The 25691-nt window shown below is 42.8% G+C and overlaps 1 protein-coding gene across 11 annotated transcripts in view; it reads right to left on the reverse strand.

Annotated features, from left to right (window-relative positions):
- nrxn1a (neurexin 1a) overlaps positions 1–25691 on the reverse strand; it is an 82711-nt gene that overhangs the window by 46864 nt on the left and 10156 nt on the right. For 6 of the 11 annotated variants that reach the window (XM_050059999.1, XM_050059995.1, XM_050060002.1 and 3 more), the window contains 3 exons: positions 7787–8088; positions 4688–4711; positions 2513–2674 (listed from right to left, as the gene is read on the reverse strand). In XM_050059999.1, the coding sequence (XP_049915956.1) occupies positions 2513–2674; positions 4688–4711; positions 7787–8088 (488 nt within the window). The remainder of the gene's footprint in view (positions 1–2512; positions 2675–4687; positions 4712–7786; positions 8089–25691) is intronic. The other 5 variants (XM_050060004.1, XM_050060003.1, XM_050059998.1 and 2 more) reach the window with 1 other exon arrangement.

Genomic DNA, 25691 nt, shown 5'->3' on the forward strand with positions numbered 1-25691 from the left:
ACAGAATTATAATTTACTACAAATTCACCTTTGTGTTTCACGACAATAGGCAATCAAAAAGAATACGACAAGCTTTGATTAACCTTCTCAGAGGACACGAAAAGAAGAAGAGATAAAGAGGGAACAAGACGCTTTAAATATGACCACACATCCATTAATCTTTCAACTCAGGAATCATATTTTTTCTATTCAAGTGTTCTGGTATTTTTATTTTTTTTGAAAGTGACAACCTTAAGAGCAGCGAGCCACTCCAGCCTCATCTTTTGATAACTCCTATTTGTCCCTGCCACTTGCATGATCGCTTTTACTCTCTCTCTCTCCTTCCCTTTTCTGTTTCTCTCTTTCCCTGACACAGTACGCTCTCTGACTGAGCAGCATGAGTGTAAAGAGTGTGCTTGTGCTGAGCATTTTGATGTCGAGAGAGACGGGCACACACAGGCTCCGCTTTATTAATCCAGACCTCCTTCTATGACCTGTGAGCAACTCGGCAACATCACAAAATTCCTTCTCTGTGTTGGCTTCTCATCTCTGTTTTGAATTTTTCGCACCCTGTGAGCTTTTGTGTCTGCGCATGGGGCAATGAGGGCGATTCTTGAATATAAGTGCTGCAAGTGTGCAAAATGGTGTTAGCGTTTGGGCGTGTGTGTGTGTGTTTGTGCGTGTGTGCCCACACCGCATTGAATGCAGAAATTGTTACAGCCGTGATCGTTCATGCGCGTGATTCACTGCATACATCTTAATTTGCTCACGCGGATTATCATATCATCGTATTAAATATGTAAATGTGCCAGTGGAGGGTTCACTTTGACAGCGGCAGCCTCGTTTAAACGCCATCAGTCTTAATGAAGCAACACAGAGCGCATTCACCACTGATACAGATAGCTCTCTGTTTGGCACATCATCTGTCGGCTTGTTTGGTTGTTTGTTTATGCCTCTGTGTGAGTCTGTGTGAATGAAAGGGAGACTCAGACAGGGTGTGTTTATAATGGGTGTGAGGATGTATTTGGGAGTTTTGCTGTGTGTCAGGTGCTGTGAATGCATATGTGTGTTTATTTGCGCTCATCTATTTTTGTCCGCGTGTGTTTCAGTGGGTGTATTTGCGCATTTTCACATGTGCACACATCTGTGTATGCATGCTAAGGCTGCGTTTGCGTGCACGTGCGAGTGCATTGGTGTGTTCTCATCAGCGTGTCATGTGAGTTTCTGTTGTTGCAGTGTTGTGGCCCATTTCAAGCACAGCGGATGGATGGAGCGTCTCTGTGGCGTAGCTAATTAGCATGTTAGTGCTTAGCGCTGTATCTACTCCCTCAACGACACTCATCACTGATTCTCTCTGATGCTGGGGAGGGTGTGTGTGTGTCTGGGACTGCTTGTGTGAGCCTGCCAAATGGAAGCATTTCTATGTGTGTGTGTGTGTGTGTGTGTGTGTGTGTGTGCGCGCGCACTTTATAACACAATGTGTGTAAAATGTTTGCGTGATGCGTGACAGAAAGTGAAGGAGGAAGAGAGAAAGTAAGAAAGTGAGAAAAAAAAGACTGGTGTTTCTTAAAGCGTGAGAGTATAGAGAAATCTGTGCAGCATGACTGTGTGAACTTGGCAGAAATCATTATTTATTTTTATTCAGTGGAATCATATTGTGAAGAAATGATCATGTGGAGATTAAATCAGTGGCTCATTCAGCCTAAATTAATAATTCTGAGCAAATTGCAGCTAAAAACCAACAAAATTAGTTATTTAACACTTTGTTTGACATGTTTTGCCCAATCAAGTTCAAGTTTATTTCTTGTCATTATTGAAAAACATCACAGTGCAAAGTGCAGGATAAAAGTGGTTAAAAAAAAAGCCTTTTTAAAATGACATGTTTTATGTAATTTAAAGGGACAGTGTGTAAGATTTAGGGGGATTTAGTGGCGTTTAGTGGTGAGCATTGCAGATTGCAAGCAGCTGAAACTCCTGGTTGCAATTCCTTGATTGTTCAGGAGGTTTTTTCTGGGAGCCAAATTACCTGCAGAGGTCTCTCTCTCTCCAAAACAAACAATCCAGGTGATTTAAACCGGTAAAAATGCTGAATAAAGCACTTAAACATTAAAATAATCTGCATTTTTCTGACACTCGTCGCTAAGGAGCAGCTAACTACTATGGTTCATGTGAAAATGCTACTGACCCTATCTAAACTCAGTGTTTGGTTTGTCCCCTCAAGGCCACTCTAGAAACATGGAGTGCAACATGGCAGTTTTCATGGATGACATCCCGCTCCCTCTAAGGTAACGAAAACACAATGATTCTTATTTTCAGGTGATTATACACGAAAGAAAACATGCTTATTATATTTTTATTTCACTTCTGCCAGTATATCCCACTAAATCGTACACACTGGACCTTTAAAGAAGTTTTTGCACTCACACTGGATACTTGAGAAATAATCGTATTAATATCAACCTATTTCTTCCAACCACACTGCCCAGCACTTGTACATCCAAAATGTAACACACATATCATGCACACATCCCACCTCTTTGAGACAGCCCATGAAGTTATTGCTGACTGGAGAACCGGGCAGGTCAGCGGTGCTGGGGCTCCCTCCCACGTAGAAGAAGTCGTCAGAGCCCAGCATGGTGTAGTCCTCCTGGGTGTAGCCCGTAGTGGTCAGGATGCCGTCCACAGAGATGGTCACCTACACAACAAAGCACAGGGAAAGGACACGCTATATACTCACACCAAAGGCAGCGCTAAGCGCTAGCTAGGCGCTGACCAGCCAAATTAGCCCCCGTTACTCTGGTAACCAATGTGTATGCATTGTGGTGGGGAGAAGGCCTGATTGGTTTGGGGAGTTGGCTAGTTGTGCTGCTGGGACTTTGTTTTGGTGTGTCTGTGCTAACCGTGTGGTGTAGCTGAGGAGTGCTGCCTCTCGCCTTCGCTGGTTAAACTGACATTATAAATATGTTGCTCCCTCTGCCTACAGTTAGAAATACACTCTGCAGCCCCATCTACCACTTGTGCACTCTCACTGGATTCAGTCTGCCTGTTCTCAGCTGTACGTCTGTGGTACAGAATGACAACTAGATCCTGTTTGTGATTCCTACAGATTCACCCAAAGCTTCAGGGCCACTATTGGTGGATTCAGGGTGCAAATTCAACTTTTCGTCTACCGGCCAAATGGCTTGTGATTGTTCAAATTTACCAGCCAGTTAATAGATTACCATTTTTTGGCTGGTGAGTGAAGACAGTCTACCAGGTACTAGCATATTTTACCTGCATTTGGCATGTGGACAGTGCTAACTTTGTACCCCTAGCCTTCAAAACCAGTCTGTTAATCTGTCCCTGCATTGCACTGACTAAACCAACATGTGCAGGCTAGCCTCTTCCTCTATGTGCAAGTTCAAACTTTAAATATCCTCCTTATGTCTCTGCTACAGCTGCTTAACAAGAAGTACAAGATGCTGAATAACTTCCTAATATACCAACAACAACTTTCCTTAATGCTCCACCTGCAGTGAACCTGACAGTGGTGTTCCTATAATTTAACCAGCCTATTCTGCTGTATAATAGCCTGTATGGGGCTTTTATCTTGCACTGGTTCCCAACCCTGTCCCACATAAGTCAAAGTTAGTGGTATTTTAATCCCCCCAGATATTCTACCGTACATTACTGACCATGTTCGACTGCCCATTAAGGTCATGAGCTCTTTACGTCCCCACTACAGTAAGTTCCCTCTCACTGATGGTGCTTATCATCGCCAGGCAAACTTGCCCAGCCAGGCAGGTGTTAGTAAAGTCTCCACAGGCTTCTTCGTGCGTTACAGTAGGTGTTAGTACTATTTACTTGTTAGTAGTTGTTAGTTGTTGCACTGCTGGCAGCCACAGTAGTGCTACTTGTGTCAGGCCAAGCTGTGTTGGGTTACTGAGGTTAGGGTTAATGATTTCAATGCTGTTAGTAGTTGTGATGATGTTATGTTGCTGTGTTGTTAGGGTGAGTTGTGATGATGGTGTTAGTTAGTAAGTTAGTTTGTGGTGTGGGGGGGTTTTTGTTAGATCAGCGAGTCAGAATGATATGACACATGGACGAACACACACTTACTGATGTACACACACGCACAGGTGTTAGATGGGTTACGGCTCATTCCACACGTACACACGCACATTAATATATAAACATGCAGCCTGCTCCTCTCTCTGCATGCAACCACTGGCAAAGAGGACACAGCAGATTAAAAAGAAAATGAATCAGGATGAATCAGGGGCACCATGGAGGACATGCAGTGGCAGAGTGGAGGACGAAAAATCCAAGGAAGTAAAAAGAAAAAAAAAGAGGGGAAGGAGGGACCTCTCTATCCATTTTACGGACCAATCAGAGAGGGGAAGGGTTTCTGAGTCACGCCATGCAGGAAGGGGGGGCTCGCCATTTGCGTGCAGGTGAGGGATGAGCCAATCAGTACACGCCTACATGTCAGTCACAGAGTGATGGGGTGAAAAAAACGGTAGAGAAAGGGTTGGTAAAGGATTTAAAGAAAAAAAGTGGTTGGCAAGGAGGGGGACGGGGGCTTTTTAAGCGTAAAAGATTACCAACCGCATTTATCCTTTTATTGGTTTAGTTTTGAAGTCTATGGTTCAAAAGGAAATAGACACGGGGCAAACCCAAACTAAGAAACAATTAGAATGATATCTACCGAACAATGGAGTTTGTTTACCATAGCGTGTCCAATGCCTGAGTGCTTTGTAGGAGAGGGGGAGAAAGGAAAGCAAAAAACTGTGAACAGAACAACTTCGGGAACAAAAAAAGGAAAGCTAGAAGGCCTCTGGTGAGGTTAGTAGGTTGGTTGGAGTGGTTTCGCTAGGAGAAGGGCACAGGTTAGGTTAGTAGTATGAATCATTCCATGGATGGTGGTTAGTTTCACTAGCAGGTTAGTAAAGTTAGTAGTCAAGTTAGTAGTACAGACAGGCAAACGGTAGAGGCAGGGCACAGGTGGGTTACAAGCACCTGAGTGCAAGTGACCCTCAGTGTTCTCTAGCTCACTCTCTCTCCCTCATTCACCCACTCGCACAGTCATACGCACAATTGAAAAAGCACTCACCTAGAGCTGAGAGCAGTGCTGGTCTGGTGGTTAACCCACTGTAAACTAAGACCAAAACCTCAGGTATTTTCTTCCTACCACAGCATCACTGCAGATGGACAACAGACCACTGACCGTAGCGTCTACATTGATTAGGCTCTTGCTGCGGACTAGGGTGCTTTCTGCTGCCCACTGCCGCCTGAAACATCTGCATGTGCTCTGTGCTCTACCCGCTCCGCCACAGCGCAGCACAGCAGGCTTGAAATCAAATTGAAAAAGGACTGAGCTCCTAACAGATCTTTATGGTAATGCTCCAATTAGAAACTGCTGCAGGTATAATCATCGTCAATCAAAGTTAGCTGAGGGTTGTTGTTTTTTTGAACCGCTAACCCTATGGTCATGTGCCATGTGCTGCATCCACTGCACAGTATGGTGACAAGCAGTAGTAAAGGCTGTAGTAGTAATAGTTGTAGTAGTGGAGGCTGCAGTAGCCGTAGCAGAAGTAGAAGTAGTAGTGCTAGTAGCAACAGTAGTAGTAGTAGCTGTAGCAGAAGTAGTAGTAGTAGTTGTAGTACTAGTAGCAGCTGTAGCAGTATAGTAGTAGTAGTAGGGAAGGTATCAGCAGTAGTAGCAGCAGCAGTAGTAGTAGAAGATGGGTATCGAACCAGTGACCATCGGTTCCACAACGAAGTCACTGATTTACATTGTAAAAATCTGTTGAAAAAAGCTTAATGTTTTAAATTTAAATGTAGCTCAAAGCATGCAGGAGGAGTAGTCGGCCTTTCACCATTCACACTAACTACATAAAACAAGGAAAGCCTGAACTCCTCACATTTGATGAGCTGAAACACTTTCGCTTGATTAATTACTTCAAAAGGCACAGTTCACCCAAACGTCAAAAACATATTTTTCCTCTTACCTGTGGTGCTGTTTATCAGTCTAGATTGTTTTGGTGTGAGTTGCCGAGTGTTGGAGATGTCTGCCTTCTCTTGAATATAATAAAACTAAATGGCATTCGCCCTGTGGTGCTCAAGGTGCCAAAAAATACAGTTGAAAACTCAACAGCAGAACGAGCAATCATGATGAGCTTACTCAAGATAATCCACAGACCTTGCTGTGAACAGTTTCATGTAGGGACTACCTTCTCTCTACTGAACTACACCTGCCAACCGAGCTAGCTAACGTTACAGTTCACGGGAGGACGACACCATTAATGATTACATCTTGTGTTGTCATGAGCACGAGCCTCTCGTCCTTGTGTAGATGTACCTGTCCTTGTACATGTTGATACAATTGAAAGAAAATTGTTCCTACATGAAACTGCTCACAATCTGAGTAGCCAGGTCAGGCTTTGAGCACCACATAGTTTTGTTATATATTGAAGCGAAGGTAGGCATCTCTACGGCCGATATTCCCAACGCCCGGCACCTCGCACCGAAAGAATCAAGACTGATAAACAGCACTACAGGTAATGCCGGGTTCACACTACACTGTCTGCCTGATTATAGCCCGACGCAGCGTTGTATGTTGTCGGCTCGGACTGTGAATGACAATGAGTGTTGTACGTGATAATTCATCGATTTAACTCGTGTAATGTGTCAAAGTAGACGACAACTGACGCCACGTCTGGGACGCCTCACGACGTCCCAACAGAAGTCTAGCATGTTTGATTGTCTTTTTGTCTTTTAAATGACTTCCAATAGGAACACAGAACGATCTGCTGTGGACGACTGTATGTCAACAACACCCCAGGGTTTTAGATATTTCCTCTGGGGATGTTATACAGTACGAGTGAAACAGGAAAACTGATGGCGTGAAACAGCAGAGGCACTTCATCAACCCGGTGAGTACTGCCATTAGCATCAAGCTAGCTCTTCATAATGAGGACATAAAGTAATAGAAAAATAGTGGCGGGACTTTTACTCACCACAACTGGCTACCAGCTTCATTTGAAACGGACTACATTATTATTATGACTGTATTTTTATATTTTTACTTTTATCCGTTTGCCTTATTAAAGTTAATGCATGCAAACTAAACACTTCCTGTATCTGTATAAAATTAAAAGCCCATTATAACTTCGGTTGAGAGAATTCCTTCATTTTCTAAACAGGCTTTTATTGTGAAACATTTGCAGGAACTTGTTGTGGAGGATTCAGTGACTTGCATAGTTGGCGTACGGTACTTTAAATGAAGCTCCTGACATCTGGTGGAGCTTTTTACGTTACTACAATAACAGTTCGGCTGGGACGTGGACAGACACAGTGACTGAAATAATAGTAATAATTATAAAAATACAGCAAGAATAACCCAATGACATCACACACGTCGTGAAAGAAGACCAGGGATGATTGGTCGTGGACAAACATGTAGTCCGTCATGTCCGTCGGCCACGTCACGGCACGATTTTATGACTCCACAATTGCCTAATCTGACATAGTGACCATTGGAACGAAGTGTGAACCAGGCTTAAGAGGAAAAATATGTATTTTTGAATGTGGTGATCAAAACTGATGTCAGTTAATTTTCTGTTGATAGCTAAACATTCAATCACTAACTGAAATCATCTGAAATCCAAGCATATATCCGTCCATTTTTAATCTACCACCTGCCATCTTTTGGGACCGTTCAAATCTTCCTTCTTTAAGGCTTATCAATAGTGCAACTAATTTTATATCTCCTCTTTTCTCCTGTTTGCTCGGTCGCTCACTCCTCCACCTCCTGTTGTCTGGTTACCTGTCTCAGGTTGCGGGTGACCTTGACGTCGTGCCAGGCGTTGTCGTTGAACTTGCCGTTGACGGGCTCCACCAAGGCCTCGAAGGCCCCGGAGCCGAGGTTGATGACAAGCGACACGGCTCCGTTCTTCAGCGCTAGGTTGACGTAGTCGGCTGACTTGCCGGTGTGCAGCATCAGGCCGTTGCGCTGCAGCGTCTTGAAGGAGAGCGTAATTTCATCGCTGCTAGACTGGATGGGGTTGGGCGACAAGTCGTAGCAGAAGAACTCAGAGCCCTTGAAGGTGGCGACATACTCCTCGCGAGCTGAGACAGAAAGGGAGAGGTGGAAGAGGAAGGAGGAAGAACAAAGAAGAGCAGAGCCATTACACTCTTGTTGAACATTATCATAATGATTACTACAATATCCAAGCTACATTGCTTCTTCCCACACTGCTCTTCACAATATGCTCAAAGATGATAAAATGGTGGGTGTTCATCAGAGCCAGCCGAGTAAAACAAAGCTCTGCTGGGCCTGGTTAAATTTGATTCGGATGTGCAGTACAAAACATATTGTTCAAGATGCTGAAAATGTTGTTATTGTCAAGCAAAGCCTCACTGATGCCAGCACTTGGAAGAAACACTTCCTTCCATACCTCTAATCGTACATGGAGTGGTGGGTAAACAAGCTTTGATCACTCATGTGGGTTGGAGATTAAACAGTGTGGATGTGAGAGAGACAGTCGTGAGTCTGTAGCATTCCAAACTCGTTATGAAACCTGCCATCCTCTCTTTTGAGAGAACAGCTGTGCTGGCAGTCTGAAGCGATGTGGTCTTGTTTGACAACATGGCTCATTTCGGGATGTTCGTCAAAAGCCAGAATGCATGTGTCTGCGTATGTATGTGCAGGTTCGGGAGGTTTTGAAAAAGGATGAAGATGGAGATCGGCAGCCTCTGAGCGTCGCAGCAGCCAAAGCAGGCAGGATTGGCCAATTAGAATTCAGAATAACAAGCAGACAGCCAATGGCAACTTACCTTGCACACCCTCAGTGACCCCCAAGGACACGAGACCAAGGTTTTGCAATCCATCATTCTTAAGCTCACACTCTCTTATCTACTCTCTCACGCCTACTCACACAGCAAGTGCACAGCCATATACCCAAGCGAGCAGAGGAACAAATATGCACACCTACACACACATCTGTGAGAAAATGATCATACTATTGTGCTGGCATACACAAGCAGGGGCGACATTATCTGTCTCCTTCACACCCATCCCCCCCCAAAGCATCACCCTTCCTCCGCATCCGCTCTCCTCACCAGCGTCCCTATATCTCTCACACCTCCCTTTAAGCTTCACGCCACCATTCCTCTCCGCGCATCTCGCTGGCCTCTTTTTCTCTGCTCTGTGCAGCCTCTGGCATAACCACCAACTTGTAGTTCACGATAATGAGGAGAACAGAGGGGAATTTAGCACACACACTAGGTCAGGCTGGAGCAAGACAGACACTTGGTGAGGAACCGCTGGAGAGGAGAGAGGGGAGGGAGGGGAGGGGGGGATTGCCACGTAATGAATAGACTGAAGTGTAATAGGTTATTAAGGTAGTGAGAGGCAGAGAGAAGAGTGTTGAAATGGAATCGGCCGCACTTGAGTGAATATAACACGGGGAGAATAATGAGAAGGAAAAAGTGAGAATATATCACAATTCACAGAGCAATTCTGGCAAATTGTCTTTCTTTGCTTCTGTTGCATGAGGGAAAAAAAAGCCAAAGTGCGAATGCCAATATATGAGTGAGAAACAACAAGTTGTATGCCAGCATGCGTGTGAGTTCCCCCTAGTGTGTGATTCCTTCCCTCCCAGCATGTTAATTAAGAGTGTGTGTGTGTGCATGCTTCGAAACAGAAAAAAAAAACAGCGCGCGCGACTTGTGTTCACGCACATGAATGTGTGCGGACGAGTATAGGCTTTTTATGTGTGCATGAAATGTGCGGGGGTGTGGGTGGGTGCTGGTCTCTGTAAATATTGGTGTATTGCTGTCAGAAAAGCTATTACCAACTCAGGGCCTCGGGCTAGTCTTTACTGAGAGGAGCGAGAGCAGGGAGGAGGGAGACACACACACACACACACACACACACACACACAGAAGGAACAGCCACAAATGCTAGCACAATCACGCTGACACACACAAGCAGACACGTAGACAAATGTAGATGAGGCGGCGGAGTGAGGAGGGGGAGCCAAGTTGTTCACAATGAGAACACACGCAGCCGTCCAGCAGCATTCTAGCGGTAATTTACAGAGGTGCCATTAGGTTTCAGTGTGGTGCTCCACCATTCTGTTGCTAATTTACAGACATGTCATTAGACCAGACAGGAGCACATAAAGCATCTCTGCATCGATCTGCAAGCCCTGGCCCCGCCAACAACAACGGGCACACACACACAAATCAGGCAGGAAAAATGCATATTGGATGACACGAACGCAACAAGGAACATGTGTCGCGTACGCATGTGTTCGGTGTACAGACGCGCCTGGGACGCACAGACGCAGAAACACGCACGCTCTCGAATCGGGCAGGTTGGAGTGGATCTGTTGTAGCTCAGATTAATGGAGTGAGTCAGTATTAGCTCAGAGTAAACAGTGAGACAGACACTGACATACACACCACATGTCACACTTCATCCTGTGGAGAGCACTGTCGATCAAAGCAGGCGAGCAGGAGGACGAAGGAATACAGAGAAAGGGAGCAGGGAAGGAGAGGAGAGGAGCTCAAATTTAATTTCCTTTGGAGATTTTCAAGCACTATTAGCTTATGTTTTATATGTCTCTGGTCATTTTTTTTCAATTAGCTGTTTAACTAATGGGTTCTTGTGCAATGTGTTGGAATGTAAAGTCGCACTGTAAATGTTTTTGATTGCTCTCAGGACTCCGTTGCAGAAGAGACCTTGATCTTAACGATGCTACGTGATTAAAAACAGTTAGAAAGCGAAGGAAAGGAATAAGGAATCTCTCAAGATATTTACTATCTTGTTTATTATTGTTGTCCTTTTTTTGTCTGACTATATTTCTTTAACTCTAACCCTTACTTTAATACGTGGGTTAATGCAAGGCCAGACTGTTAATGTTTTCTTTAGTGAAAAAGATCCTCACTGTACGTCACCTGATTGATGGTGGTTTGACTTTATATTGTGACCGCTGGTCGTGTGGCTGTATCTAAGGTCTGACTTCAGTACTGGAGTGATTAGTCATTTCATTGATCGGTAATCTGACAGAAGATAAATTGACAACCTTAAGAATCAATTGATGGTTCCAAGTCATTTTTCAAGCAAACTAGTAAACATGGCGTCTTGTAAATGGAATATCTTAAGATTTTGGACCATTAGCTGGACAAAACAAGAAGTCTGAAGTAGGGATGTCCTCATCAAGTTGTTTTTTTTTTTACCCCTGACCCCAATCTGAGTCATTTAGAATTGAGTATCTGCTGATACTAAGCCCCTTTTTTAAAGTCTTTTTGGCTTTGTCGATGTCTCGAGGAAATATCTCTGTCCCTTTAAGAGAATATTCTCCAGACCTGAATGAACTGTATTCTGTTGCGTGTTTCCTTTTTCATGTGTTCATCTTTTGCACGGACTACATTGCTAAATTGCACCATGCGTCAGAGACGACAGCAAAACGCAAGAGACTGTCACACTGAGCTGAAATGAAACGAGTGCTCCTAACTTCGGTCAGTAACGTGCATAACAGTCTCAAACTGCATTTTGCTGTTGTTTGTGGCGCGTGGTTTTCGGAATGGAGGAGAGACGGAGAGTTAACGATGGCTGCTTCGTCAGTTAAAATGCTTGCGTGACAGCGGAGGTAAAACAAAGGATCGGATCGGGCTCTACAGCGAAATGTAGCCAATCCTGATCAGTTACAAACGTCTTGACTGGCCCCTGATACCTATCTTTGAGATCGGATCGGGACATCAATCTGAAGAGGTAATTTGGGGTTCTTGGATATTCTGAGATACATTTTTTCATAATTTTTTGCCATTTCGTAGACTAAGCAATTTACTGGCCAGTCGCGACACTGAGGATAAACTTTAATTGGAGCCTTATGCAGGGCTCAGCAATAAGGATTGCCTGATTGCCTGGGGGCGAGTAAAATGTTACGCCAGACTAGACAAAATTTATAAGCTGAAGCTCAAGTGAGCCTTTGAATTATAGTGGAAACAGGAGTTTAGTTGAGTGACATTAGATCAGTGATACTCAGCTTGCAGCTTGGGGGCTGAATCTGGCCCCCAATAGGGTGCTGGATGGACCCCCAGCCATTTTCTTTTAAATTGTGTGAATTGATTCACACTGGGAATTGTGTTTGTACATTTAACATACATAAGGTGACAGAGTGCGAAAAAAGGTGTCGAAATAGAACTTGTTTATCAGAAAAAGTGCCAGGGGAGGATTCATGACTGGAACCTGGTCTCCTATCGTTTTGCAAAAGTGGCAAGTTGAGAATCCCTGCATGAGAGGATGTGGCAGTTTGCTGCGAGCCAGACAGATAACAAGGGGTCATTTTTCTTAAAAATTAGTTTTAGTCTTTGTTGTTATTGGATAGCCGCTAATTAATTACACAATTTGTACGGGGGCAAGTAATAGCTGACAAGGGCAAGTAGATTTCTGACCCACTTGCCCGACCAGGCATGAGGGGAAAAAAAAAAAAAAGGTGAATCCCGTTACCTGGCTGAGAATGTTTTTCTTTTTCTCACATACGACGTGCAAGGTACCCTGGGTGCTGGTTGTTGACATTCTGTGACGCCGCTGTCAAGTTCTGTCTGTTACATGCATTGTCTTCTTTCAAAATACACTTCAGGAAGTTTAACGTTTATCTTTCAAAATAAACGCACTACGCTTTTTTTTTTTTCTTTTCAGTTTTTTTCCCTTCAACAACAGAAATTCGTGGTTAGGTTTAGGAAAAAAGAACAGGGTTTGGCATGAACACCGCTCTGTGTTTGTTGGACCTGTCCACCACCCCTCCCATCCGCCCCAAACAGACTTTCACCACCTTAACTTGTGTCCTTTTCCTGCCGCATTTCCCCCCACTGCTGCCGGGCACCATTAAACTATAACGTCAACCTGCTGCATATCATGCCAATGTGAAAGGAAGCCTTTTTTTGTTGGTTTCTGACGCCACAAGCCAGATGTCGATGACTTCCAAGTGAGACCAGGCTCACAGATCTTGACCTCACTGATACAATATGATTAAATTAAGTTACTAAAGGAAAGGAAGGAAAGGAATGAAGTAGAGGAGAGCATGAAGTAAGGAAGGAAAGGAGGGAGGTAGGCAGTTGTGTAAGAAATAATCAGTAACATGTGCAAGGAACTATGGGAAAACAGAGAAATTAACTCAAAGGAGGGGGAACAAGCAGGAATGTAAAGATGGAGGATGATTGGCATTCGATTTTGAAGGCTATCATTAAACTAGTACTCTAATGAATAAAGCAGCCTGTGGGGAGGCAGGAGGGAGACGGAGAGAGAGAGTGAATAACTGATCTGATGGTTGCTGCTACTGGGACCAGCTGCAACTGCACCGCCCCTCGGACGATCAAACACACACATCACTTGGATTTCTCTGTGCGTTTGTGTGCGTATGGCGAGTGTGAGTGCGTCTCATATGGCTTTGTCTCTCCTCATGGGTTTCCTCCTCAACATCTCACACACTAATTTGTCATTTCCATGGCAACCCTGTGTTACAGGGGCTACGGCAAATGTGTCCGTGCATGTGTGTTTCAGGGAGAGAGGAAGAGGGATGGAGAAGGAGGGCGAGGGAGAGAAAGAGTGATTGAGTGAACAGTACATTATCATGGACAGCTGTACTGAATCAAAATGGCGGATGGGGGCTGGGAGCACATCAGGGGAGCCTACATTATACAGCACCTGATAGAGGGAGCAGGGTGGAAAAGATGCAGGGTAGAGAAAATGGGAAAGATGCATGGGGGGGGGTTGAAAGACGAAGGAATAAAAAAAGAAGGGGGGAGATGGAGAGACTCATTGAGATGGGTAACACAAAATGGAAGAGAAAGAGGTAGAGGGGTAGAAAGAGAGACAAGGAAAGGGAGTGGCAGGGAGCGAGGGATGGATGGCTAGAGAGAACGAAAGAGAGAAAAATGCTGGTGTATCTAAATCCTAGTGTAGCAAGCCTCAATCATGGCAGCCCTGTCATTCTGGAGATAGCACACTGCAATTCCCCTGCACCTCGTTTTTAGCCCACCATGCAGTTCTGCTATCAGCTCCTCTCAGACTGTCCACACACGCAAATGCACACACACACACACACACACACACAGCATAAACTCAAACATCCTGCATGAAGGCATCCCTCCTTAATAACAGACAGGTGGATTAACTATGCACTCATACAGTATACAGATAGATGACCACTGTAGGAAATATATGCAGATGTATGCTAACATATGCATAGTCTCTATATTAAGTTAAAGTGTGAAAATCCATACAAGCCAAGTTCACTAAAGGCTACGACTGCCGCTTCCATCTCTATTCAGTGATATACAGCATCTGGCTTTGAAAGCGATTGGGCTATCACATCACAGCCAAGGGAGCAATACTGTAGAGGAGGATATTACTGTCAGGACACAAGTGACAGATTGGCTGTCTGCGACGTTGAGCTCTTATTCCTTGTTTTGTTGTTGCTGTTGTTAAATTGAAAGCATTCATTTCCAACGTGAGATATACAGTCCCATTCGTGCTCTCAACTGAAATTTCCTTCGGTGGAAGTGTTTGCAGGGCTTGCCTTGCACAAGTCTGAGGAAATTTTCAAAATCGGTCAAATTGTTTGCCTGAAAAGTGAGTTATCATGCTATGTTTAGCGTCTGGGCACATGAGACAAATGTTTTTCGAAGATATTCCATTATATTTCAGGAGAATACAGTAGTCCCATGTGCCAAAAGACTAAATGTGGCATGACAAAAAATGGCTGTATTTCAGAAACTACAAGAAGCACAATCGTGTATTTGATATTCAAACACATATGTAAAAAATAAAAATAAAAATCTCATGTGTACATTTAAAGATACACCACACAGATTTTTTTCTAAAAAAAACAAAACAATATATAGACTAATACAAAAGTATTCCCCCTCAGTCATCACTTAAGACCCACTAGAAGTGAGTGGTGATAAGTGAAAACCTCTGGGGCTGCAAAATGAAGCCAGCTTTTAAGTGCCAAAAACTGCAGTGTATTGAGCGACCACATTTGTAAATTATTTTTGTAGCAGTTATAATTAACATTTCTTAACAACACTGTTGGTTGCTGAAGGAGTGGTGATGTGTAGGCACAAAAACCACTTGGTTGTGATTAGGAAAACATCATGCTTTGGCTTAAAACACCAGCTTAAAACTAACAGGATCGGTTGCTCAAAATGAAGCCAACATGGAAGAGCAGAAAACTGCAGTTCCTTGAATGGCCACTTGAGGCCGGCTCCAGAAGCGAGTCAACCTTAAATGACACCCCGTGTTGAAATGCCCTACTTAACAGTAGAAATAAACATGTTTACAGCCTGGTACAAAAAACAGTTTCGTGACGACTGTACGGGGTTAAGGTTTTAAAGGTATTTAAGGGCAGGGCCGCTTCAGTGAGAGGCTGTCTGTGAGGCGTTGCTACAGTCTATAGCTTTTTTTACACTGCCTCACCTTTCTGTATAAAAGGTACAATCGCAGAATGGGCGGACAGAGTTGCCTCGCCTTTAAGTCACCTTCGGAGGTATTAAAACAGGGACAATGGGTGGCACCGGTGTGACAGTTTAACACCGTGTTATGTATGTGTAACCCAAGGTTTAAAAAGTAGCTGTTAGCAGTTAGCTGCTAACTCAAAGAAGAATGGCAACTGAAAGAGTCCACAAACTGGGGCTGCTTACCCTCCAAGCAGAGGACCAGATCAGCCACCATGTAACAGCGACGGCAAATTACTGTTATTGCTACGTTACGCTGTTGTTACCATTTATAGAGCAATGCTGAGGCATATTTTATGTGTGACACTACAGGTGGACACTGTTGTGTTACAGGTTACGCCTGTCATGCCTCTTTTGCTTCCATGTTGCCGGCATGCTGTCTAAGATGACATATTGGAGTGACATGATGCTGCCGTTGATCTCTGTGTAAAAATGCAAAGGCGGCATAAAGACGAGACTTCTTAGGGAGCCTATAGCACGAACTCTGTATAAAAAGGGCTAATGACTCGGATCCACCCCTCGTTCTTCCACAGCTCCACCCTCTTGTCTAAATATGGTCACTTCTGGCTCCAGAAAACCAAGATGGCGACGACACCAGACGCAGAACTTTAGGGTTTCAAAACAGGTGTCCACAAACCAATGGGTGACGTCACGGTAGCTACGCTCATTATTTTATACAGTCTATGGTGGCAGTGTATTTTTCTGCGAGACTCTGCCTGTATTCTCTATTTTCTTCTTATTTTCTGTGTTCAGGATGTTTTTTGGTATGTACCTTTACGGTGCTTAGGCGAGATCGGGACTTTAGAAAAAGGTAGCGATGAGCTGCCAGAACGTAAGCAGCAGGTATCCAAGAGACAAAGCTATGCAAAAATACAATATAGCGAGGCGAAACACCAAATGAGAGTGAATCTGGGGTTGGCTTTCACTGTCACTGGCAACGGTGTTCACAAACAGTAACTGACAATCCTGCATAGTATACCTTTAATAAACACAAATTTAGTGTTTATCCAAATTTCTCAAAATCCTGAGTTTAACTATTGATCAAGGTGTGATTTTCACATGATACCTGTCTAAAGTGTGTCCATCAAGCAGAACAAGTGCTGCATTTTTCCTCATCCTACTAAGTATAGTCTTTGGGCACAAGTTGGCTAACAACACAGCTTTGGTAATTATTTTTATAACCTAGTAAAGATTCCAGTCCACAAATATTAGTAAACACAAACAACTCTCGCTCCTAAATCCAAAAGCTAGAGCACTAATTGACTAAAAGTCTGAAGCTGCTCCATAGACAACGAATAGGTAAAGATGTTATAGATGGCACTGAGAGCACCCAGGGGAGTGTTCAGAGTATATGGGTACAATTACTGTTTTAAGAACTGACAACAATACAATAGAATAAAGTTCACTTGGGTTAAAGAAAAAAGCGGAAACAAAGAAACTGTGGGTCCACAAAATCAGGCTCCCATTCATCGTCTACAGAGCAGCTCCAGACTTTATACTCCATGACATCACAAGTTGGAGACTTACTTCTCTGGTTTCTGGGTTAGAGAGAGAGAGTAGCTCATGTTCACAAATATTGATTGAACTTTCCTAGGCCATGGAAACAACATATCGGAACTCTTAATTTAGGAGGTGTTCCCCTGTCATCTGTAGATTTTTGTCTTGGGTAATTGATTAAATGTTTAGTCTAAAAAAACAGTTGACAGTGTCAAAAGGCACATGACAGTTTCTCAAAGCCCAAGGTGACGTCACCAAATGTCTTCTTTGGCTCACAAATAGTCCAAACCAAAAAGATATGCAACTTACTGTACAATTAAAACAATTAAGAAGCTGGGATCATCAAATTTTGGGGCATTTCTACTTAAAAAATGACAAACAGTTAATCGATTATCAAGATAGATCATTCTATGTTGATAATCGATTGATTAATTGTTGCAGCTTAAATCAAACCTTAATTAATAGCCCAGGCTATTATTTGCTTAAATCATTGAAGTCAACAGGCTTATATTTGGGAGGCCTTTTAATCCTTTCACACAAAACTTTTGCTCAGCAAAGATCGGACAATACAGTCAAATTATTTATTTAAACAAGTATGAATATAACTTGTTTAAAAGTTAGGCTTTAGAGTATATATAATTATTAATCATTTATTTGATCTAGCTCCGACATGCAGACACTACTTAGTCCTGTTAAAACAATACTCATAACTTGGATTAATTTTTATGAAAAACCCTTTTGACTTTTTTGATCTGAGACCCTTAAAGACTAAAGAAATATAATTTCCTTAAGCAGGATTTATATTTGTGCGACAGACCCTACGCCGTAGCCTACGCACGTTGTCAGCATTTATACTTGGTGGTGTGTCTGTGTCACTCTGCAGTTACACCTCCAAAACACTAGTCGGCAGCAGGGTTTCTATGAAGTGCTGTAAAGTTTAGTTGATTCAAAACACACATTAAACACACATTAAACACGGCTTAATAGAGACAATTTCAAACAAAAATCCACAAATCAGCTTCACTATAACTCGCAGCATTCACAGACAAACACTTGTCTTTATCTGGACACATTTTCCCCACAAATACAACATGCTAANTTATCTGTGAAATTAAAGTAAATAAAAGCTTTGTTTCCACTGAGGGAAATGGTTTCAGCTTACAGAAATAGACAGGAGGTCTGCGTCACTGCGACGTGTAGTTACATTTCTGGGGAGGTGCACGTCAGGCTGCAGCATAGGGTACAGCATAAATTTGGACTTACAGGGTAATCAAGGAATGGACATATAATTTAAGGTAGCCAACAACCCGCCTTTACACATCTGAAGAACTCCCTAGAAAAAATCAACTGCCTGGCAACCAAACCAGGAGTCTAATTGAGACAGGCCTTTATTTGTCAAAATGTGTAGCCACACTGAGGTAGTAAAGGGACTGGGCATTTAATTGAAGTTTTAGGGTATTTTACTACATTAATCAGTACTGAAAAGAATCATTAGTTGCAGCCCTTTTGAAAAAATCATTTAATCTATAAAGCAATATTAAATATTGGAAAATAGGCGTCACATTTTCCAAGAGCTCAATGTGATGTCATCAAAACCCAAATCTCTTCAGTTCACGGTGATAAAAAACAGTCAAGAGCAGCATCTTTACTTGATAAATAGTAATGTATATTAAAATAGTTTTTGAGCAGACAATGGTGAATTTCAGAGTGAATTTTACTGAGACACAAATAGATAATAACTTAATAATATATTTTAGTGGTAATCCCTTTGAATTTCATTTTACGGAAAGACAATGAACAGCACACTTCCTGCCATTATGTTCAATCTTTTATGTCTTGTCCTTTTTGTCTCTTTTATCTGTGCTCATCTCCCTCTCTCTGTCTGTAGCTTGAATTTGGCCTTCTCTCTGGTACCCAGGGAAACCGGCTTGTTTCCATGACAATGTCTGCAGGCAGAACAGTGTATTTGTCTTAAGCTGGATAAGATCAGAGTCAGTTTCATGTTTCGTGGTAGACACACACACACACACACACACACACACACACACACACACACACACACACACGGGTGTGCACACTAGCGCATACATCATGGCACATATGCACAGAGAAGGCAACAAAGCGCTGAAAAACACACACAGTAGGAATAAATCTGCAAAATTGTGCATACAGGCAGTTAAATATACCCACACAGACGTTGTGATTTGCATGCATGTAGATCCACACACGTACCACACAGTTACACTAACACACCTTATGAAACCCCTTACAGCAGGTTGTTAACACATAACAAGTGCATAAAGACCTCTTTTCATAAAGGTAATGTAATGGCTTTTTAATGAATACTGTGGCTATTTCAGTTGTCACAGAAAGGCGCCACAAATAAATGAGTGTTTGTGTGTGTGTGTGTGTGTGTGTGTACGACGCCTGCGAGTGCAAGTGTGTGTGTGTGGGCTTGTTCATGTGTTTGTTCTTGTTTTGGCAAACAGCAAAGAAATGAACTTCAAATGCCAGATGGGGTACTGGAGTGAATCGCCAATTGGGCCACTACCCTCAGCTCCCACGCAGACACAATGGAAATTGCTAGAACAGGTAGGAGACAATTGGAGCACCGACTTGCCTGTTTCTTTCTGTTTCTCTCTAAAAAAAAGGGAGTGTGTGTGTGTGTGTGTGTGTGTGTGTGTGTGTGTATCTGCATCACTGATGAATACCATCCTGGCTGACGCGAGACTGTGTCAAGTTGGGAGCCCAAGGAGAGATGCAGCGCCCCTGCTGAGAAACGCTGCAGTCTTATCTCCCTTCCTGTCTCCCTCTGCGTCTCCGACCTTCTCTTTCCACCTCTCTTTTCCCACTTTCTGAATGCGCTCCTATCTTTCCTCACCATCACTTTTCTACACTCCTTCACCCTCTCCTGCCCACCCCTCCTCCCGCCCTCCCTTACACACTCGCAGCCAGCCTCCGCTCTATCTTTTCCCTTCATCCTCTGTAAATGGGGAGTCCGTTTGATGTCTTTATTTTTAGGCGATTACAGGGTGCATCGGCTTTGTGTGTTTCCTATTAGCGTCGCGGTGGATGTGCGAATATGTTAATGTGTGCTTGCTAACAGGATGGTAATTGCATACAATTACCAGTAAATGTATACATTTACTAGTGGGATTGCTTCACATTTCCCATGGTGAATTCTGTAACTGTGCATCTTCCTCATAATGTGGGGGTAGAGCTCTGTATGTGGTGCTGTGACTTTCATTACAAGAGCTGCATGGGTGTTAAGCATTAATGAGTGTTGTAGTACAGAACTGTAATGGTTGTTAGTAGCAGAGAGTAGAGGCAGAATTAGTCCCATTAGTGGAAAGGGTATATCTAGAAAAATTGTGCATTTTGCAGCAAGAACTTTGTTGCAATTGCTTTATCACTGCTGATGGCCAGAGGGGGCACAACTTAGTTTTAACAGTTTTTCTTTTTATTTGCAACTCAAGATGTGGCCATCAGGAGCCAAATTCATGCCAGTCAGTCGGGCAGGCAGCCAATCACCAGACACTTGCCTCTTAACACCAAGCGGCTCTCTCTCACCTCGAGCTGAGTGCTGCACACTTGCCCGTCTTGCTAAATTATGTAAGCATTACAACTACAGTAGCAAATATCCTCAATTGACAAATATACGGTATACGAAGAAAAAGCCCCACTAACACCCACCAACATTCGGCTTTTGTATTTAATGCGAAACGTTACAATCGGCATTCACTCCAGGGACGAATGACTCTGCAGTAGTCACGAGTATTTATTGGCTTCAGCTCCGATTGGAGTGATGGAGCTAATTTTAGCCCCTTTGCCACAGAATATCGTCCGTCTCCGTCCTAGCAGCTATCGAATATCATTCAGAATTTAGTCAGCACCAAGTTGAGAGACTAAATAAGTGACAGATATAAAAAAGACGCAACCACGGTAACATTTTCACTGGCCTTCCTGCTGCTTTCTACTGTTTGCTAACCTGTTTTTGGCTCGTCCATGATGTCGAACATGACATAGCAGAAAAAACAAAAATCATCAACTGTAAAAGTGTGTACACGACTCTGGACTGTTGCCTATTTTTGACATGTTTTCCTGTGGTTAAAAAACCTGCATACACAACTAATTTGTTTTTTTAAAGAAAGGGTATAATAGTGTTTACTTCAAGGCTTAGATGATTTTGCAGATTTGACAAGCAGGTGCAGAAATTTGGCAAATGCAAGCTAACTATTTGGGGTAACATTTCTGCAATACACCTGAAAGATCCCATTGAATAAATCAAACTAAATTATGTCATAACGCTGTGCACATAGACAGTTGATTCACCATACCTACAGGTACAAACACAAGGTAACTCTCTTCATTGCTGTCTTCTGGGGCTGCAAGTAATGATTATCTCTACTGTTGATGAATATTTTTTCAATTAACTGATTAACTGTTTAGTCTATAAAATGTCACATATGGTGAAAAATACCCACCACAAGCAGGCTCTATTCATGTCAATAGTAGAGCAACCTCCTAAAACAGCCCTAAAAATGTGAAACTGAAGCAACAGCCTAAACAGATGTCACAAGAAAGAACCATGATACATTTTAAGTGAGAGTTCCTATATCTATAGTTTATCTATAGGACTTTAAATGGGCTGAGAACTACGCCTTAAAAACATATGTTTTTTACAACTAATTAACACAATTAGTCTTTGAATCATTTAATCAGTAGACAGAACATAAATCAGCAACTATTTTGTTTACTGTGCAGCCATTTTAGTCATTAAAAAAAGCCACTTGCTGTTTTCCATTTCTCAAACATGAGGGTTTTGATGCTTTTCTTTGTCAAATAAAATGGATTGCAAATGGAATATTTTGGTGTTTTTAACTGGTGGTTGCACAAACAAGACATTTGAAGACATCAAATTGGGCTGTGGAAAGTTATAACAGGCATTTTTCACCATTTCTTTTGACATTTAATAAATAAAATGATTGATCAAGAAAATAATTAGCAGATAAACTGACAGTGGAAATAAACATTAACCGCAGCCCTGAATCATATGAAATAAAAAAGCAGGAAATCCTCACATTTGAGAGGATGGAATTAGAGAGTGTTTGGCATTTTTGTTCAAAGCGTAACTTCAGTATTTTCTAATGTTTTTTCTGTCATTTAAATAAACAGTAATTTAAGCATGTATAGAGCCAGCATATTTTCACATCTAACTGGGTGAATTAAGGGTTTATTTTGACCAAATCAGAGCTGGTAATTGTTGAAACAATGCAGAGAAGAACCAAAACAGTATTGTGTGTTTTATTTTCTTTCTGTCGACTTTAAATGAAGTGTACTTTACGATGATAACATTACTGTTTATATAAAAGGAGTCTGGTGGGAGTGACGATTGCAATTTCTGTTTCTGGTGAAACATAAAGGATCTTTCTCTTTAACAAAGAGGTCTATCTCTGTGGGGATCCTTTCCATAATGTTGTCAGACACTTATAATAACAATCTGAGCCTGTCAGTGGCAAAATAAGCACTTACAGTGGATGTAAATTGACGGTGCTCAATTGCCCCTACTGATTACATTGCCGCATGTTTCACTTCTGCTGGCTGCAGCGTCTCTTTCACTTCTAAACCAGTTTAAAGGATTGCTGTTCCCATCAGTCACTTAGACACACACAAAAAAGGGAAAATGGAGTTCAGGTTGAAAAATAGCAATGTCACCCTTTAATAGTAGTAACTCAAATAATTTATCATATATTTATTTTGTTCATTTTTAAATGATCACCTAGTTTAAAATATTTAAAATGTACTATCTAAAAAAGCTTATCAGAGAGAGAGAAGGTGAGATATTATATTATAATAAATATTAATATAATTAATAAAAATTAATATTTTTTTTCAAATAACAATAATCTGTCTTTCATTTCAGTTCCTTTGCCTGTATTTTATTAAAGCATAATCAGTCCTTGTGTGATTTATTATTAGGACCGTTAGATGATGATGAGTAAGAGGTAGGAGACATGCTGTACTTTGCTGGTACTGACTGGTTCCTCTTGTCTTGGCGTCTGCTACCACTCCCAACCCCACATATGGTGGAGTCAGCACGGAGCCCGTCCTCTGCGTGCGTGCATGCGTGTGTGCTTTTGTGAGAAAAGCAGGCACATGTGTATATCCGGGAGAAAAACGAGAGCGAGGTGGAGGGGACAAAAAACAAAAGGGAGCGATTTAAAGAGAGAAACGCAAAGAGTGTGACACAGAACATGTGTGTGTTTGTGTAGGGGAGTGTGCGTCCATCTGTGTGTTTTTGCCATAAGACAATGTGTTAAAATGAGCCGCTTTGATTGCCGACGCTTTATGAGTCACAAGTGATGACTCACAATCCACCTCCCCTGAACACGCACTCATGCACTCACACAAGACATGCTCACACACAAACATACGGACGCACACACACACACACACACACACACCTCGCTCTCTGTCCTGCCTTCATCCACTGACCGTGAAGAATATGTGCAGGCAGCCTTACTCATGCATATTTACACTGAACACACACTCACTCACCTACTCAGCGGGCACTCTCTAAAGGTTACTGTGTGTGAGTATGTGCGTCTGTTTGTCCGTCCGTTCACGTAAGCGCGCGTGTAAAGGTCACTCCAAGAGAGGCCGACCACTTGTCTATGCCGTGCACAGATTGTTGGATAGATATCGAGAACACTTGGACAAACCGTCATTAAGCGCACAACCTGCCTCAAGGCTGAAAATAAATAAATAAATATCATAAATGAGCATCGCTGCCAATTACGTCCAAGAGCCACTCCTCAATCCTATTCAGAACCTACGATCACTCATTCACCCAGGACCCTTCACGGTCTATTCTTGGCCAGACAGAGAGAAGAGAAAGGGCAAAATCTGCTACTTGGCTTTAAGCACATTTTCCATCCAGATTATTGCTGCTCAATACTTTTCAAAAAAAGAAAAAAAATCCATTTCCCCCTCTTCCTTTGGCTGCTCGATACTTATGAAAATCCAATTTGGCTCCCTCTTTTCTTTCTTCCCTCCACAATTCGTGCATTTTCACCCACTCAAAGTGATTAGTGATCTGTGGGTATCGTTTCCAGGGAGAATGATAGCTGTGTTTTATGGAGGAGGGGAAAGGTCCAGGGCTCCCCATCAGGGCTGATGTCCCTTTGCAGAATGACTGGGCTGGGAGGGCAGACAGGAGCACCGCTGTCCCTTTGCAGATACAGGCAGTTGCTCTTCATCACAGGAGAGAAGACGACTCACTTTATCTCTCCCTCGCTCCCTCTTTCCCTCTCTTCTCCCTCTATCATTCATTCCTTTAGCTCCTCTCTCACAGGCACAGTCGCTTTTTCTCCATTTCTCCGGCACGCACACACACACAAGCAGACACACATGCTATATATCTTTCTAAGGCACCCCCCCTTCCCCGCACCCAATCCGCCCCCTCAAAGAAACTCATTTCAGCTTTGCGGGCTCCTCAAAAAGCCTCTTTACGCTGAGCTAACCTAAGCTAGGCTTCGTCTGCACCATTTGACAGCCTTTACTCCTCAGTATGCAGAGCAAAAACACACACACACACACACACACACACACACACACAGCTTTTTCATGTGTACAGTTTCTGAAAGAGACTTCAAAGGTTTTTTAAGAAATAAAAGAATCAGCCACAGTTCCACATTCAGCCGATCACAATCCAAACATCCGTAATAGTGAGGGCATCCACTATACACAAATACACTGAATACATTGTGTAATAATGCTGGAAACATATGTTAATACAAGTCAGTCCTTAAGTAGGTGATTTAAAATGCTGAGCATAAGCCAGATGAAGCAATTAAATTTTCACTGCCACCTGGATGATTCATGCCAGACATTTTAAGGCAGAAACTCCGGCGCTAGGAGCAATCAAAACATAGCAGAAACGCTCAGATAGAAATATATGTGTCAGAATAGAGATGTCTCGCTGTGATAGATGGTTGAAGACATCATTTGTGCTCTATTCAAGATATTTCTATCCACCAGCTTGGATGAACATTTCATTAAATAGCACCGAATACACGGCGGCCCCGTCACAATGGGAGACAGCCGCCATCATGTCCTCTCTCATCCAATCAAAGAGCACAATAGACGCGGATCAGCCTGTCACGGTTAGGCCTGTCTTTATGTGGGTCAATCAGTGTATTCATCAGCGTCATGCAGAGCCGGCCGATCCAGCAGCACCTACCTTCAGATTTCTCAAAAGGCACCGTAGGCCGGAGCTCCGACTCATTCGCACGCATGCACGCACGCCTTTTAGGAGCACGCTCGCACACACATGCATCAAACAGCTTACCTGACCAAAAATGAAACATTCCAATTTAATGGCAAAATGAGAACTTGAAGTCGGATGGCTCTAAAGGTCTACAGTACGTTACCATACATACAAGAGCCTGTCAATACATTCAACTCCAAAACCACCAGCCCATTAGCCAAACACATAAAAATAATCAGGGGGGCGGGGGGGTACCTCTGAGTTTTCCTAAATTCACAGAGGGTGGTGTCCCAAACAGTGAGAGAGAGGGCAGAAACAAAGAGGAAAAAATAAAAGGAGAAAGAGGGCAAGAAGAGAGAGGTGGTGAGATTGTGAGTGAGTTTCAAAAGGCAGAACAGTGGCACTTGTTTTTGGGGCTTTGATCAAAGACACTGGACAA

This window comes from Epinephelus moara, chromosome 13, assembly GCF_006386435.1.
Source record: "Epinephelus moara isolate mb chromosome 13, YSFRI_EMoa_1.0, whole genome shotgun sequence".
Lineage (NCBI taxonomy): Eukaryota > Metazoa > Chordata > Actinopteri > Perciformes > Serranidae > Epinephelus > Epinephelus moara.